Here is a 15,171-nt window from a genome sequence, read left to right on the forward strand (position 1 = left end):
AAGCACTCCCCACACCCTACGAGCGCACACAGCCTCTGCAGCAGTTGTTTTTTATTTTAGCCCGTCGATGTGCCCTTTCACACAAACGCAGCATTTCCCTGTTTGCAGAGAGACCCCGACACATGCTATGTTGCTTTGGTATCCTGCTCTATTTTGAATAACAGCTTCCACTACGTGCTCTGGGAATTATGGCTTTAGAAACACGGTCGGATAGTTTGCCTTTGTTTCTCTCGTGCGAGTGCCTCGCACCTGGATGACGGTATGTTTATGCTTTTGGTTGTCACTGGCCCTTTTGATTCCTCATATCTTCATTATAAGCCCTCCCCCCACCCTCCGAGCATACACAGCCCCTGCAGCACTCATTTTTGATTTTATTTATTGTAGACCATCAATGCGCCCTTCCACACAAACGCAGCATTTCCGTGTTTGCAGAGTGGGCCCGATACATGCTGCATCACTTTGGTATCCTGCTCTATTTTGAGTAACAGCTGCCACTCGTGCTCAGGGAATTCTGGCTTTACAAATATGGTAGCATTGACAGCTGTCTTGTAGCATACATAACGTGTAAATAGAAATGTGTGATTTGCAACATGCCAACGATTTGTAGGTTCTCATCAGCATCGCCAGAGACTGGCATCGGCGTTTAAAGGATTGAGTTTCCCTCCGTGTATGCTGGCTAGAGATAAACGAAGCTCACCACTGCTTAAAATATTTTGAATGGTGCACACTTCTTTAAAAACATCAGCCGCATACCTCGGTTTAGTCTCCCACTTTAGTGTAAAATGTCTTTTCCCGTTAATTTAAACTTGCGGTCTGTGGCCCCTTGCCTGCGCTTAAGAGATTTTTGCGCTCCTCGATTGTAATAAAACAGTCTCGATATGTCAGAGCTTAAATTCAAAAGTAAGCCTGACATTTTATTTGCTTCTTGTAATTTGTTGTTTAGATCTCATAATTTAACTCCACAAATGCAAATGGCACAGATTGAAAAGGTCATGCTAAGGATACATAAAGCAGAACAATCCATCTTATGGTTTTCCGTTTTCTCATGTTCATGGCTGCAAACGCAAGATTCTGTCAATGTTAGTGATGAGTCATAATAAAGCTGTGCAATTATTTAAAATAAACCAGTGCTTGCGTTCGTCTTCAGCTCCTAATGAGTTACTGCAGGGTAGGTGTTAGTTCAAACATTCGAGGAAGAAACTAACAAACTCCCTTTTAGTGTAGCCGTGTAAATTACCTGCCATCGATCTTGGAGAAGACAAGTGGCAGGAAACTGGGCAAATGTGGATATATATTATACGGAGAAATCAAGAGACACAAATAGTTGTTTTAGTTTTACACCATACACACATTTCGCATGCGACCATGTTTTGCTAGCAAGCAATACAGCACTTGCTTGTTTAGCATTTTACATGATCCCAATTTGGAATCAACTGGTTTTCTGATCCAGGCTGGTGATGTTGGGTGACAGTGTCACCAGTGCGTACATACATTTCAGTTTGCATCAGCTCTGCAACTCACATTATAATTCTAAAAGCATTGCATCTTTATGTCCCTCTACCTTCATATGTTGAAGTTGGTTAGGTGTGGAGGCAAGACAATCTGTTTAAAATTTCCTGACAGAAGGTATGAACACATTTTGCCATCTTGAACCTTACACCAACACTCCGTATGTTAGCATTCTATCAAACATTTCCGTTTTATTGTCTGGAAAGCTTTAAAAGCAGTGTGCTGAAACTGTCCGTATTCCTGCAATGGATCACATGGTGCACAGTGGGACATTAAACGGCACAGGCAATTAGATGCAACATCCGTGGGCTGGAATTTCCACAGATATTTTGTCTTCATACCGCCTGTTTTGGTGAATTCGTTTTTTGTTGGCTTTAGGACTGCACACACTTTACCAGTGGTAACCACTACCAAAGTGCTTATGCTCGCTCCTTCAAACATGGTAACATTGCCTTACATCGGATTAGCAGATTTAATTACTTTAAAGTCCCTAGAAAAGTGGTACCACCTTTACCCATGCCCTGCAGTACTCATTGTGCAACCCACTAAAGTAGCTATCACTCATGCCTGGTACTGCAGCCTTTACTGCAGTTTTAAACCTGGCAAAATAAACCCTTTGCCAGCCCTAAACCGATTACTTTTTAATGCCTATTGGTCACCCTAAGGCAGAGCTTTCCAAACTGTGTCCCGACACAGCACTGTGTCGCCTGCAAATGGTGGGTGTGTCGCGGGATGACACTGGTATTAAGAGGCACGTAACACATAACTGCTGCTAATTAAGAGGCATTCCTTTGAAAGCCTTGTTCTCAATATGCCTCATCTATTGCATAACGTCTCCCAGTAAATGGTCTTTTAAAGACCTGCGAAGTACTCGGGTGCGGCTGTGTGTGTGCCTGGGAAGCTGGGGCGAGGTCACAAAGGGTGACAGACAAGAGGGTGAGAGGGAGACAGAGGGAGGGGGGGGATGAGACAGAGGGAGGGGGAAGGGGGGGAGAGAGGGAGAGGGAGGAAGGGGGGGGGAGAGAGGGAGAGGAGGGAAGGGGGGGAGAGAGGGAGAGGAGGGAAGGGGGGGAGAGGAGGGAAGGGGGGGGGGAGAGAGGGAGAGGAGGGAAGGGGGGGGGGAGAGAGGGAGAGGAGGGAAGGGGGGGAGAGAGGGAGAGGAGGGAAGGGGGGGGGAGAGAGGGAGAGGAGGGAAGGGGGGGAGAGAGGGAGGAAGGGGGGGAGACAGAGGGGGGGAGACAGAGGGAGGAAGGGGGGGAGACAGAGGGAGGAAGGGGGGGAGACAGAGGGAGGAAGGGGGGGAGACAGAGGGGGAGACAGAGGGAAGGGGGGAGACGAGGGGGGGAGACAGAGGGAAGGGGGGGAGACAGAGGGAAGGGGGGGAGACAGAGGGAAGGGGGGGAGACAGAGGGAAGGGGGGGAGACAGAGGGAAGGGGGGGAGACAGAGGGAAGGGGGGGAGACAGAGGGAAGGGGGGGAGACAGAGGGAAGGGGGGGAGACAGAGGGAAGGGGGGGAGACAGAGGGAAGGGGGGGAGACAGAGGGAAGGGGGGGGAGACAGAGGGAAGGGGGGGGAGACAGAGGGAAGGGGGGGAGACAGAGGGAAGGGGGGGAGACAGAGGGAGGGGGGGGAGACAGAGGGAGGGGGGGGAGACAGAGGGAAGGGGGGGAGACAGAGGGAAGGGGGGGAGACAGAGGGAAGGGGGGGGGAGACAGAGGGAAGGGGGGGGGGAGACAGAGGGAAGGGGGGGGAGACAGAGGGAAGGGGGGGGAGACAGAGGGAAGGGGGGGGGGGGAGACAGAGGGAAGGGGGGGGGAGACAGAGGGAAGGGGGGGAGACAGAGGGAAGGGGGGGAGACAGAGGGAAGGGGGGGAGACAGAGGGAAGGGGGGGAGACAGAGGGAAGGGGGGGGAGACAGAGGGAAGGGGGGGGAGACAGAGGGAAGGGGGGGGAGACAGAGGGAAGGGGGGGGAGACAGAGGGAAGGGGGGGAGACAGAGGGAAGGGGGGGAGACAGAGGGAAGGGGGGGAGACAGAGGGAAGGGGGGGAGACAGAGGGAAGGGGGGGGGAGACAGAGGGAAGGGGGGGAGACAGAGGGAAGGGGGGGAGACAGAGGGAAGGGGGGGAGACAGAGGGAAGGGGGGGAGACAGAGGGAAGGGGGGGAGACAGAGGGAAGGGGGGGGAGACAGAGGGAAGGGGGGGGAGACAGAGGGAAGGGGGGGGAGACAGAGGGAAGGGGGGGGAGACAGAGGGAAGGGGGGGGAGACAGAGGGAAGGGGGGGGAGACAGAGGGAAGGGGGGGGAGACAGAGGGAAGGGGGGGGAGACAGAGGGAAGGGGGGGAGACAGAGGGAAGGGGGGGGAGACAGAGGGAAGGGGGGGAGACAGAGGGAAGGGGGGGGAGACAGAGGGAAGGGGGGGAGACAGAGGGAAGGGGGGGGAGACAGAGGGAAGGGGGGGAGACAGAGGGAAGGGGGGGAGACAGAGGGAAGGGGGGGAGACAGAGGGAGGGGGGGGAGACAGAGGGGGGGGGAGACAGAGGGGGGGGGAGACAGAGGGGGGGGGAGACAGAGGGGGGGGGAGACAGAGGGGGGGGAGACAGAGGGAGGGGGGGGAGACAGAGGGAGGGGGGGAGACAGAGGGAGGGGGGGGAGACAGAGGGAGGGGGGGAGACAGAGGGAGGGGGGGGAGACAGAGGGAGGGGGGGAGACAGAGGGAGGGGGGGGAGACAGAGGGAGGGGGGGAGACAGAGGGAGGGGGGGAGACAGAGGGAGGGGGGAGACAGAGGGAGGGGGGGAGACAGAGGGAGGGGGGGAGACAGAGGGAGGGGGGGAGACAGAGGGAGGGGGGGAGACAGAGGGAGGGGGGGAGACAGAGGGAGGGGGGGAGACAGAGGGAGGGGGGGAGACAGAGGGAGGGGGGAGACAGAGGGAGGGGGGAGACAGAGGGAGGGGGGAGACAGAGGGAGGGGGGGAGACAGAGGGAGGGGGGGAGACAGAGGGAGGGGGGGAGACAGAGGGAGGGGGGGAGACAGAGGGAGGGGGGGAGACAGAGGGAGGGGGGAGAGACAGAGGGAGGGGGGGAGAGACAGAGGGAGGGGGGGAGAGACAGAGGGAGGGGGGGACGGGGGGGGGGGGAGACAGAGGGGGGGGGGAAGACAGAGGGGGGGAAGACAGAGGGAGGGGGGGAGACAGAGGGAGGGGGGGAGACAGAGGGAGGGGGGGAGACAGAGGAAGGGGGGGGAGACAGAGGGAGGGGGGGGAGACAGAGGGAGGGGGGGGAGACAGAGGGAGGGGGGGAGACAGAGGGAGGGGGGGGAGACAGAGGGAGGGGGGGGAGACAGAGGGAGGGGGGAGACAGAGGGAGGGGGGAGACAGAGGGAGGGGGGAGACAGAGGGAGGGGGGAGACAGAGGGAGGGGGGAGACAGAGGGAGGGGGGAGACAGAGGGAGGGGGGAGACAGAGGGAGGGGGGAGACAGAGGGAGGGGGGAGACAGAGGGAGGGGGGAGACAGAGGGAGGGGGGGAGACAGAGGGAGGGGGGGGAGACAGAGGGAGGGGGGGAAGACAGAGGGAGGGGGGGAAGACAGAGGGAGGGGGGGGAAGACAGAGGGAGGGGGGGGAAGACAGAGGGAGGGGGGGGAAGACAGAGGGAGGGGGGGAAGACAGAGGGAGGGGGGGAAGACAGAGGGAGGGGGGGAAGACAGAGGGAGGGGGGGAGACAGAGGGAGGGGGGGAGACAGAGGGAGGGGGAGACAGAGGGAGGGGGAGACAGAGGGAGGGGGAGACAGAGGGAGGGGGAGACAGAGGGAGGGGGAGACAGAGGGAGGGGGAGACAGAGGGAGGGGGGAGACAGAGGGAGGGGGGAGACAGAGGGAGGGGGGAGACAGAGGGAGGGGGGAGACAGAGGGAGGGGGGAGACAGAGGGAGGGGGGAGACAGAGGGAGGGGGGAGACAGAGGGAGGGGGGAGACAGAGGGAGGGGGGAGACAGAGGGAGGGGGGAGACAGAGGGAGGGGGGAGACAGAGGGAGGGGGGAGACAGAGGGAGGGGGGGAGACAGAGGGAGGGGGGGAGACAGAGGGAGGGGGGGAGACAGAGGGGGGGGGGGGAGACAGAGGGGGGGGGGGAGACAGAGGGAGGGGGGGAGACAGAGGGAGGGGGGGAGACAGAGGGAGGGGGGGAGACAGAGGGAGGGGGGGAGACAGAGGGAGGGGGGGAGACAGAGGGAGGGGGGGAGACAGAGGGAGGGGGGGGAGACAGAGGGAGGGGGGGGAGACAGAGGGAGGGGGGAGACAGAGGGAGGGGGGGGAGACAGGGAGGGGGGAGACAGGGGGGGGGGAGACAGAGGGGGGGGGAGACAGAGGGGGGGGGAGACAGAGGGGGGGGGGAGACAGAGGGGGGGGGAGACAGAGGGGGGGGAGACAGAGGGGGGGGGGAGACAGAGGGGGGGGGGGAGACAGAGGGGGGGGGAGACAGAGGGGGGGGGAGACAGAGGGGGGGGAGACAGAGGGGGGGGGAGACAGAGGGGGGGGAGACAGAGGGGGGGGAGACAGAGGGAGGGGGGGGGGGAGACAGAGGGAGGGGGGGGGAGACAGAGGGAGGGGGGGGGAGACAGAGGGAGGGGGGGGGAGACAGAGGGAGGGGGGGGAGACAGAGGGAGGGGGGGGAGACAGAGGGAGGGGGGGAGACAGAGAGAGACTATGCCGGGTCTGGTGGCTCAGTTGACGAAGGCATCCGCTGCAGGGGCCTGTGTCAACCTCATGGTCTCAAATTTGCTTGAAAATGCACCATTTGCCCACTTTTATTTCAAAATTTTCTTCCGGGGGGGAGAAGTGGTTTGGGCTTGCTTGCTCGCTACACTGCCTTACTGTGTCCCAAAATGATGCATCTCCAAAAAGTGTCACCAACATGAAAAGTTTGGAATGCTGTGCCCTAAGGTATGCCCTATGGGCACATAGGGCAGGGTGCCTAGTATTTAACATGAATTTGCAATGCAATAGGTCTCGCGTTTGCAAGAGTTTGAACTATTGCCATTGCACGCACCGCTTGCAACTTTTCAAAACATAAATAAAAGGCATGATCATTTACAATGCCAATAGCTCAAACTCTTGCAAATGCGAGACCTATTGCATTGCAAATGCTTGTTTCTCCTTGGTTGTCTGATTGCGATATGAATTTAAAGTTTATACACACGGTGGACAACAAATCATTGACGTTCCTTGACGTAACTATACTCACAAATGAGAGCAAACTACACACAAACGTATTGAAAACCTACAGATAGGTATATACTCCTTAAGTTTGACACTTTTCACACTGTCAAAGAAAATCTGCCCTATGACCAATTCCTCTCAGGCGGAAGTGCAGCAAGGTAGTAGATTTTAACCAAGAAGCCAAGGTCCTTTCAGACAAATTACGTACTTGTGATTATCCACAGACCATAATTAAAAATATATATATATAAAGAATCAGAGAACAGAGAAGCCCTCTCAGAACATAGCACACACACACACACACAATACAATACAGCAGAGATTCCTTTAACCTGTGCTACCACTTTTAACATAGTTTCCAACCAGGTCAAAAAAAACATAAACAAATATTGGCAAACCCTTTACACAGGTTCACGTAAATGGGAAAAGACTGTTTTCTTATAAGTGTGCAAGAAGTCAGAAGGATATGTTGGTATCCACTAGCTCTAAAGAAAATGCAGGGATACTAGAACCACTGTCCTAAACTGCTGGGGCTCCCAGGCATGGTAAGGCACTATCCCTGTGGGAATTGTATCTGACACATAATCACAAGAAAAATACTCTGGCTATAGGACTGGAAATTGTGTGGACTATTTGAAAACACACAAAATGCAATTCTACACAAGTAATTTATATGATAACTTGTCACTGTGGGTTAAGGTACATTGTCATGACCAATAGTGGAGGAGTGTGGCTCAATGGTTAGAGCGGCAGACCCTGAAGCAGAGTTCTGGCCAGGGACCAGGGTTCGATTCCCGCCTCGGCGGGGCTCGGGCTCAATTTCCTCGGACCTGTCTATTCTCGCCTCGGTGCCTATTCTAATCACGGGCCCCACGCTGCAACTCTGGGCAATAGCTTGCTTAGCCTCCACACCGGCCCCAACAGCGCTAAGGATGCCTGGCTTCACCCTGGGGGTGCCCAGGAGTGGACACTTCACAGGGAAAGCCAGGAGGGGTTCCACAGCGGTATGAGTATCAGCGCCAGGAAACCGCAAAAGGCGACACCGCAAGGTGGCCGTATGGTGACAGTGCGCTCTAAAAGTACCTTGACATTTACATTTACATAGTAAAATAAAAACTCAAATCTGTGATCACAGAAGCAACACCCATTGCAAGAGAAGCCGCACCAATAGGACAGAAATTTCCTGTCCACAGTTCACACCACAAATAAGATGACGTGGGTGATCACTGAATGACTTGAGAGTAGTGCACGGAATCCAGATAAGGTAGTTAGAAAAAGTGCAGTGATGGATTTATCGCCTGTCCACTCACAAAACTAGACTAAATTATAATTAGGGCTCCCGGTTTTATGGTATTTATTTTTTTACCATTTCCGTCTTTATTTATCAATATTTATTTTTGGGCCATTTTGGCTGTATTTATCCATATTTATTTTTTGGTTTGTGTAAAGAGTATGTTGTAAAACTGTATGTTTCCATATTTACTTAAATGTTCGACGTGCACTCATACTTTGATGTCTGTCATGTAATCGCTATTTAAGGTACAAAATATTACAAACCAATACATCCACTAGTAAATATTAGCATTATATTACAAATGCATGTAGACATAAGCCAACGGTTAAAGAAATTTCATCCTGTTTTTTCATTTTCCATGCTGTCCATCTGCTCACCTGCTGGGCTATAATTCATGAAAGACAGCACGGAGGTTCACTTGAAGAAGCACAATTTTCTGTATTTATCCGCCTTTAAAAATAAATGCAGACAAAAACACATTGTTTTCTGTCTGTATTTATCTGTAAAAATCCGTAAAAACGGAAAACAGGGAGCCTTAATTATAATATCCCTTGGAATATGGTTCCAATTTAAAATGAATATACAATGGCAGAGTGGGGTCTCTGATTTGAAAACCACCAATGTTAACTGATTTTTCCCATGAATTAAAGATCCAATGAATTATATGGTTAAAGAATGGAGGTGTTACACCAGAGAATAGACACAACAATTTAAACACTGTTAGTCTGCACATCCTTTGCCAAATATCTACAACCCTGATGTTTTCTCCGTCCATTAATGAGGAATTTTAACGTTCTTTTTTGATGCTCGTTCTGTCTGTACGTTTTTGATCCACACATCATGGAGTGTGGATGAGAAGTATGATTTTCCTTACAAAAGCAGTAGTGCGTTCCCCATCTTTATGTTTTGATAAAATGTATACAGATACTCTGGAAGCATCCCAGAACACTTTAAATCCTGGGCCCTTCAGCCCCCATTCCAGTTTCAAGTTCGGCAGCCACGCCCACAGCACTAGGACGTCCAAATGGAATTGGCATTGTGACGCAATGATGCATGTATTGCACGTCTGACTGCCCCACGTCGCATCCGAAGGACACTTATTAATCCCTCAACTGCATGTAACAGTTAACATGCAGACATTAGATGACACCAAGCAGGTCTGTATCGGGTGTGAAGGCTTGACAAAAAGAAGCCTCTGGGGGTGGGATTTTTTTCAAATAGATTATGGTCTACGTGTGAGACACGCGATTTTAACACCGATTTTAATCCATATACCCCATATCCAGTGTGTGACTACAGGCTCTGCCCGCCTCTATGTGTCTATGATGCTATCAGGCCTTAAAAAATCTACTCACCCACTCACAACGTCGAGTCAGATTTTATCAGGTCAAGCTATTTTTAGAAGGTACTAGTCCACTCTGGCAAGTGAAATTAAGCTTGAAAGGAACAGGTGTTCTGTTGATTCAGAAAGTGAAGGAGCAATAAAGATGCCATTAAATCTTGTTTTTATCTTGACACATTTGCAGTCTGTTCAAGAAGAGAGTACAAATGTCAGTTTGTCTTTTTACTAATTGCTGCTTGAAAATGGTGTTTATTTTTCTCCCTTACACTAGTTAGGAGTTTTTGTCAAGTGAGCTGTCTGTAGATGTCAGTTTTCTTATCTAACAAATAACATTTAAAATAAGCCTTTAAGTTGATAGTACACTTATTTTAAAATATTTATGGAATTATGATAGCACTTTTTTTTGTAAATACGAAGTGTGATGCAAACAAAGATTGAAATAGGAGCAAAACAATTCAGAACATTTTACTTGGTGAACTGCAAACGAAACAGATTTTCAGAAATGTGTTTGCACATTATATAACTTTAGCAGTAAAACCACGTCAGTAGGACATTTTGTGGCCACTTCAATGTAAAATCTGCTGATTGCAAATAAGTGTGCTACTACTTTATGCTTTAGTTATGAATTTATTAAAAGTGATAGTTTTAAAACATGATTTGAGGAACATTCGAGACCTTGCCCTGATGACAATGGTGTTAAAGAACTAAGAGGCAAGTCAGGGGTCACGTGTATCCTATATGTGGCTAGATTTATATTATAGACCCATCATCTGGTCCTGATTTTTGCACCGCAACCCCGGAAGGGTACTGCATATTTAGACAGGACAGAACCACAAAAAGAGGAGGAGGACTAGCAATTATATACCGAGATAAATACCTAGTCAGGACAGAGACAATCCCCACCAAGACCTCTGAAGCCGTGACATTTACCATAACTCTCAATTATTCACAAACCTTCAAAGGAACCTTTCTTTACCGTCCCCCAGGCCCTCGAGCTGAGTTCCTCTCTGCTTTAGTGAGCTTACTGGAACCTTTAGCAGGAGAACCTGACTTTACCTTCGTGGGTGATTTCAATTTCCACCTAGAAACCCTTGAGGAGAATGACACTTCAACCCTCATTACAGAACTGGAGGCAGTGGATCTACTCCAGTTGGTGACCAGCCCCACTCACTCAGCCGGTCATACGCTTGATGGGCTCTTCACCAGCAACATTCAAATATCGCTAATAAAAACCATACCCCCGACATGGACTGACCACTGGGCAGTCCTGTTCAATATTCAGGCAAAAAAAAAAACGCCCTCCACACATTATCTCCACCCCACCTACTCAATTTAAAGCTTGGATCTGCCTGGATCAGCAACTCCTCAAAACACATCTGTCATCCATCAACTACGATCCCACACCAAACCCTTTACTTGCCTCATCTAATTATTCAGAATGGCTTAATAATGCCTTCAACCTCCGAGTACCATTGAAAAACGTTAAAAAAAATAGAACCACTCCCATCAGCCCCCTTGTTCTCCGAGGCTTTCAAGTTTGAAAAACAATGCTGCAGGAACCTCGAGAGACATTTGCGCAGAGACTACAATATCACCGACAAAACCCGTTATAAGGAAGCAATCTCCAAATATAAGCATCTCATTATCTTGGAGAAAAGCAAATACTACCTCAATCAGATAGAGTCGGCCCAAAACACCACTAAGCAGCTTTTTCAAGTAGTCACTAAACTATCAGGGTCTGCAATATATCCTCCAATAGCACCCACCCAAGACCTTTGCAATGCCCTGGCTAACTCCTTCCTAGAAAAAGTCAGTAATATATACGTCATCTTTGCGGCCCAAACTAAATCTGACTATTCGACGGTCACTCCTGATAACGAAGAAAACACCCCCTCTTTTTCAACTTTTAGCCAAGTCTCACCAAAACTGATCAAGGACCTCATTTTATCCATCAAGTCAGGATCCCCCACTGACCCTTGCCCTTCTGCTGTTTTAAAACAGATTCCTGACACACTAGCCCCAAACCTAACAGACATATGCAATGCCATGTTTAACACAGGTACCTACCCCGCAGCATGGAAAAAAGCTATCATCAAGACGCTACTGAAGAAGCGGCACCTCGATCCTTCAGAAACAAACAATTACAGACCTATTGCAGGCCTTCCTTTCCCAGCCAAAATATTTGAGAAATTAATGAACTCACAATTGGCCCACTACATCGAAAACAATAACCTCCTGGACGAGACGCAATTCGGCTTTAGGAAAGGTCACGGCACAGAAACTGCACTCATCAAAGCAGCAGATGAAATTAGAACAATCTTAGACCAAGGTGGTACGGCTGTGCTTGTGCTGCTAGATTTGTCAGCACTCTTTGACACTGTCGATCACTCTACCCTGATCGATCGTGTCTCAAACAGTGGCATCAAACTGAAGGCCAAAGAACTACTGGCCTCCTTTCTTTCTAACCGCACACAACTAGTGAGTCTCGGCGATTACAAGTCCTCCCCTCCCGTGTGGTGTGCCACAGGGTTCATCCTGGAGTCCGACACTTTTTAATATCCATGTGTCGGACCTGGCCAGGGTCATCAAAACCCACGGGATGGGTCTTACCTCCTACGCCGACGACACACAATTGGTGCTAGCAATCCACAATGACAGAGGAGCAATTGCGGCCAGATTCCAAAGTGGAATGCTCGCCATCAGTACCTGGATGGTCAACAATTGCCTAAAGTTAAATTTTGGTAAGCTCTATCCTGTCTGGTCTTCCATCTGGTGGCCCAACATGCTGGGACCACCGCCTCTCTCGGTATCGAAAGTTAGAAATCTAGGTGTCATGTTCGACAACAAACTGGCTTTCACATCACATGCCAATGCAGTCGTCTCGTCATCCTTCTACACCCTAAGGATGATAAAAGAACTCCTACCCTTTCTGCCACCCAATGCTGGAAAACCCCTTATCAGCACTCTAGTAATGTCTAAAATCGATTACTGCAATGGCCTTTTTATTAACGTTCAGAAAAACGTCACCAACCGACTGAAGATGGTGCAGAACTCAGCCGCTAGAATGATAACAGGCACCCCCAAGTATCGACCAATCTCATCAGTAGTTCGAAAACTTCACTGGCTACCTATAATAAGCTGAATTAAATTCAAAGCTCTTTGCATTGCCTTCTAGGCCATCCACAAAACTGGACCAGACTTCCTGAAGAAGGCCTTGTGTGGGTATACTCCTCATTGAACCTTGCGCTCATCAACGGCCAACCTTCTGACGATCCCTCGAACAAAAAAAGTCTCCTGGGGTGACAGAAGATTCACTGTCGCCACTGCCAAACTATGGAACACCCTTCCTCTGCATATCAAATCTTGCCTAACTTTATTTGCCTTTAGGAAGCTGATAAAAACTTGGCTTTTTAATCAATAGGCACCCCACCTCTGGCTCCATCTTCTACACAGTCCGCAGCACTGAGACACCCATGGGTATTTGCGCACTCTACAAATTGCTTAAAGAAAAATAAAATAAATAAATGTATATATTTGAAACAAGTTTGGTCTATTAAATCTAACAAAAACGTTTTTGTGACAGAAGACATGCTGAGCTCGAATATTTGAAGGTGCTCTCATATGTGATAAGGAATAAAATGGCAGCTTGGTGAAACTGTAATATCCCCCTTATTTGAATCACGTGGTAGTAGACTGCATGAATTATGGTGGAACAAGGGTCATTAATGCCTCATCGGTTACTATCCAGTTTGCAGTCTTCTTCGTACTCTTTCAGGTTAACCGCGTGGGCTGTGCTCACATCATCAGTGGTAGCAAGAAGCACCTGTGACATGATCATGTTGCGTCTGCTGAAGGTGGGCAAGACACTGATGGTTCGAGCCTGAAGACTGGCTCAGCGCAAGATCCTCATGTAAACTCAAAACCAGAACAAGCTAAGCTTTCAAGTAGCTTTTGCCTGCCATGATATCTTTACCTAGGACTGCCTTACAGCCAGAGCTGCCGACTTTGGAACTAGAGAACCAGGTTCGAGTCTCAGCACTGGCTAAACATCCTGCGATTCTGACTAAATATACTAATTTCCCGTAACTACAATGACCGTGATTTTGTATAAAGTAACTGGAGCTCTTGTACGTTTTGTTTGTTGTAAGATTTACATACCAAAAACTTTCAGGGATCAACTCACTTACAGGCTGCAAGTACTGAGATAGACCTTTGGCTTGGCTCTTCCTGCTAATTTGTTGGCTTGGCCACTTCTAGTGTCGGCTATCACTGTAAGCTACGGAGACAGAATGGCCTCGGTGCCCACTCCTTCAGGCTTCTATCTACTGCGCAGGAGAGCAGCAGTGCCGGTTTACAATCCACTAGGCTGAAGAGGGGGCTCCTGTAAAAAGTACTTGTCTGGCAGCTTTAGACGGAAAATAGGCCGATATTAAACACCCGCTTTAAAATTGAGTTCTCTTAAGTTACAAACGAACTGGGTTGTTACCTGGCGCACAAGGTGAGGGCAATTCGTCAAGGAACACACAATTTGGTTGAATAGTCATCAGGAATTTAAACCAGGTGTCCTGACAGAGATCTGTAATACAGCTACTTGGCTTCTCATGTTCTTCCAAGGACCTAGCTATCATTAGTGCACCGGATGCATTGCCACCGGTGCCCAAATGTCAGTGCCCCATAGTACCCAAGTATCTCTATATTTTACTACCCAAGCAGAGGGCTAGGGTGCTTGTCCTTGCTTGAAATAGGGCCCATGACATCCCTACAAGGCCACTTTTCACTCCACTTTCCTTTCCCTGTAAAATAGACAACAAAAGACGTGGTGGTAATAAGGAATTAATCAGTCACTCTATGGGCAGATACATCTTACATTTTAAGGAGCCCCCACTGGCGAAGATGTCTCAAGCACACTTATGTAGTGAACACTAATGTATACATTTCTGACTAACGTTTTTAGTTGATCATACTCTTAAATGAACCGAAATCCGTAGTTTCCCCACAGGAGACAACTCCTTTGTACCACTTACCCGCTGGGCTACCGAAAGTGTCTCCAGCACCGCTCACCTTAATGTGCTGAAAAGTTTAAATGTATGGATTATGCCATCATCATGACTATTCCACCAGTCCCCTTCCCTTGTCCCTTAAGCCTTTATGCTCATAAACCACAGACAATGCATGGACGAGGAACTTCTACCATCCGATCTAACAAATCTCCCAACCTTCCATCCAAAAGCTTCTTCTTAGTGACCCCTCAAGCCACCCTCGCGGTCTCATTACATACCTTCAGCTTCCCCAAACTCTCCCCGCATTCCCGCAGGTCTGGGCTCTGGCGGCTCCACTCAGCCCGCAACCGCTCATACATGAGCCCAGCCTGCTGCAGACCAACATTGCCTTCCCCGCCGTTAACAGCCATGGAGCCGGCATACAATGAATCGGCAAAGCACTGACGGCGACTGACGTGCGACACTTTGCGACTGTCTGTGGTCGTTTTACGGCTACACGGAAGACAAGAGCAAGCAGCCAACGCCGTGACGTCACAGTAACCCGGGTGGCATGCGAAGCGCACGGAAATCAACTAGTCTGTGCCTGTGAAATATACGAGTCGCGAAGTGGATCTGTTTCTACGTGTCGTCAACAATTCCTTGTCAGGGCCGTAGCCGAGGATTGTGCAGATCTTTCCTTATTTCTCTCAGAATGGCGAAGGATTTATTTTAGCTGTTCCCTTACTGAAATTGCCTGTGCTTACATAGAAGATGGGAGAGGATGTGGCATAACGGCCAGTGCTGCCTACTTTGACGTTGGGGAACCATGTTCGA

At 50.2% G+C, this 15,171-nt stretch overlaps 1 protein-coding gene across 2 annotated transcripts in view; it reads right to left on the reverse strand.

Moving 5' to 3' along the window:
* The window catches only part of PSMD8 (proteasome 26S subunit, non-ATPase 8), a 73,004-nt gene extending 58,172 nt beyond the window's left edge, over window positions 1-14,832 (reverse strand). Inside the window, exon 1 of one of the 2 annotated variants that reach the window (XM_085625265.1) lies at window positions 14,637-14,832. In XM_085625265.1, the coding sequence (XP_085481391.1) occupies window positions 14,637-14,768 (132 nt within the window). In that variant the 5' untranslated portion in view covers window positions 14,769-14,832. The remainder of the gene's footprint in view (window positions 1-14,636) is intronic. The other variant, XM_085625266.1, reaches the window with a different exon arrangement.
* Between the last annotated feature and the right edge of the window lie 339 nt (window positions 14,833-15,171).

Source organism: Triturus cristatus, chromosome 9, assembly GCF_964204655.1.
Source record: "Triturus cristatus chromosome 9, aTriCri1.1, whole genome shotgun sequence".
Taxonomy (NCBI): domain Eukaryota; kingdom Metazoa; phylum Chordata; class Amphibia; order Caudata; family Salamandridae; genus Triturus; species Triturus cristatus.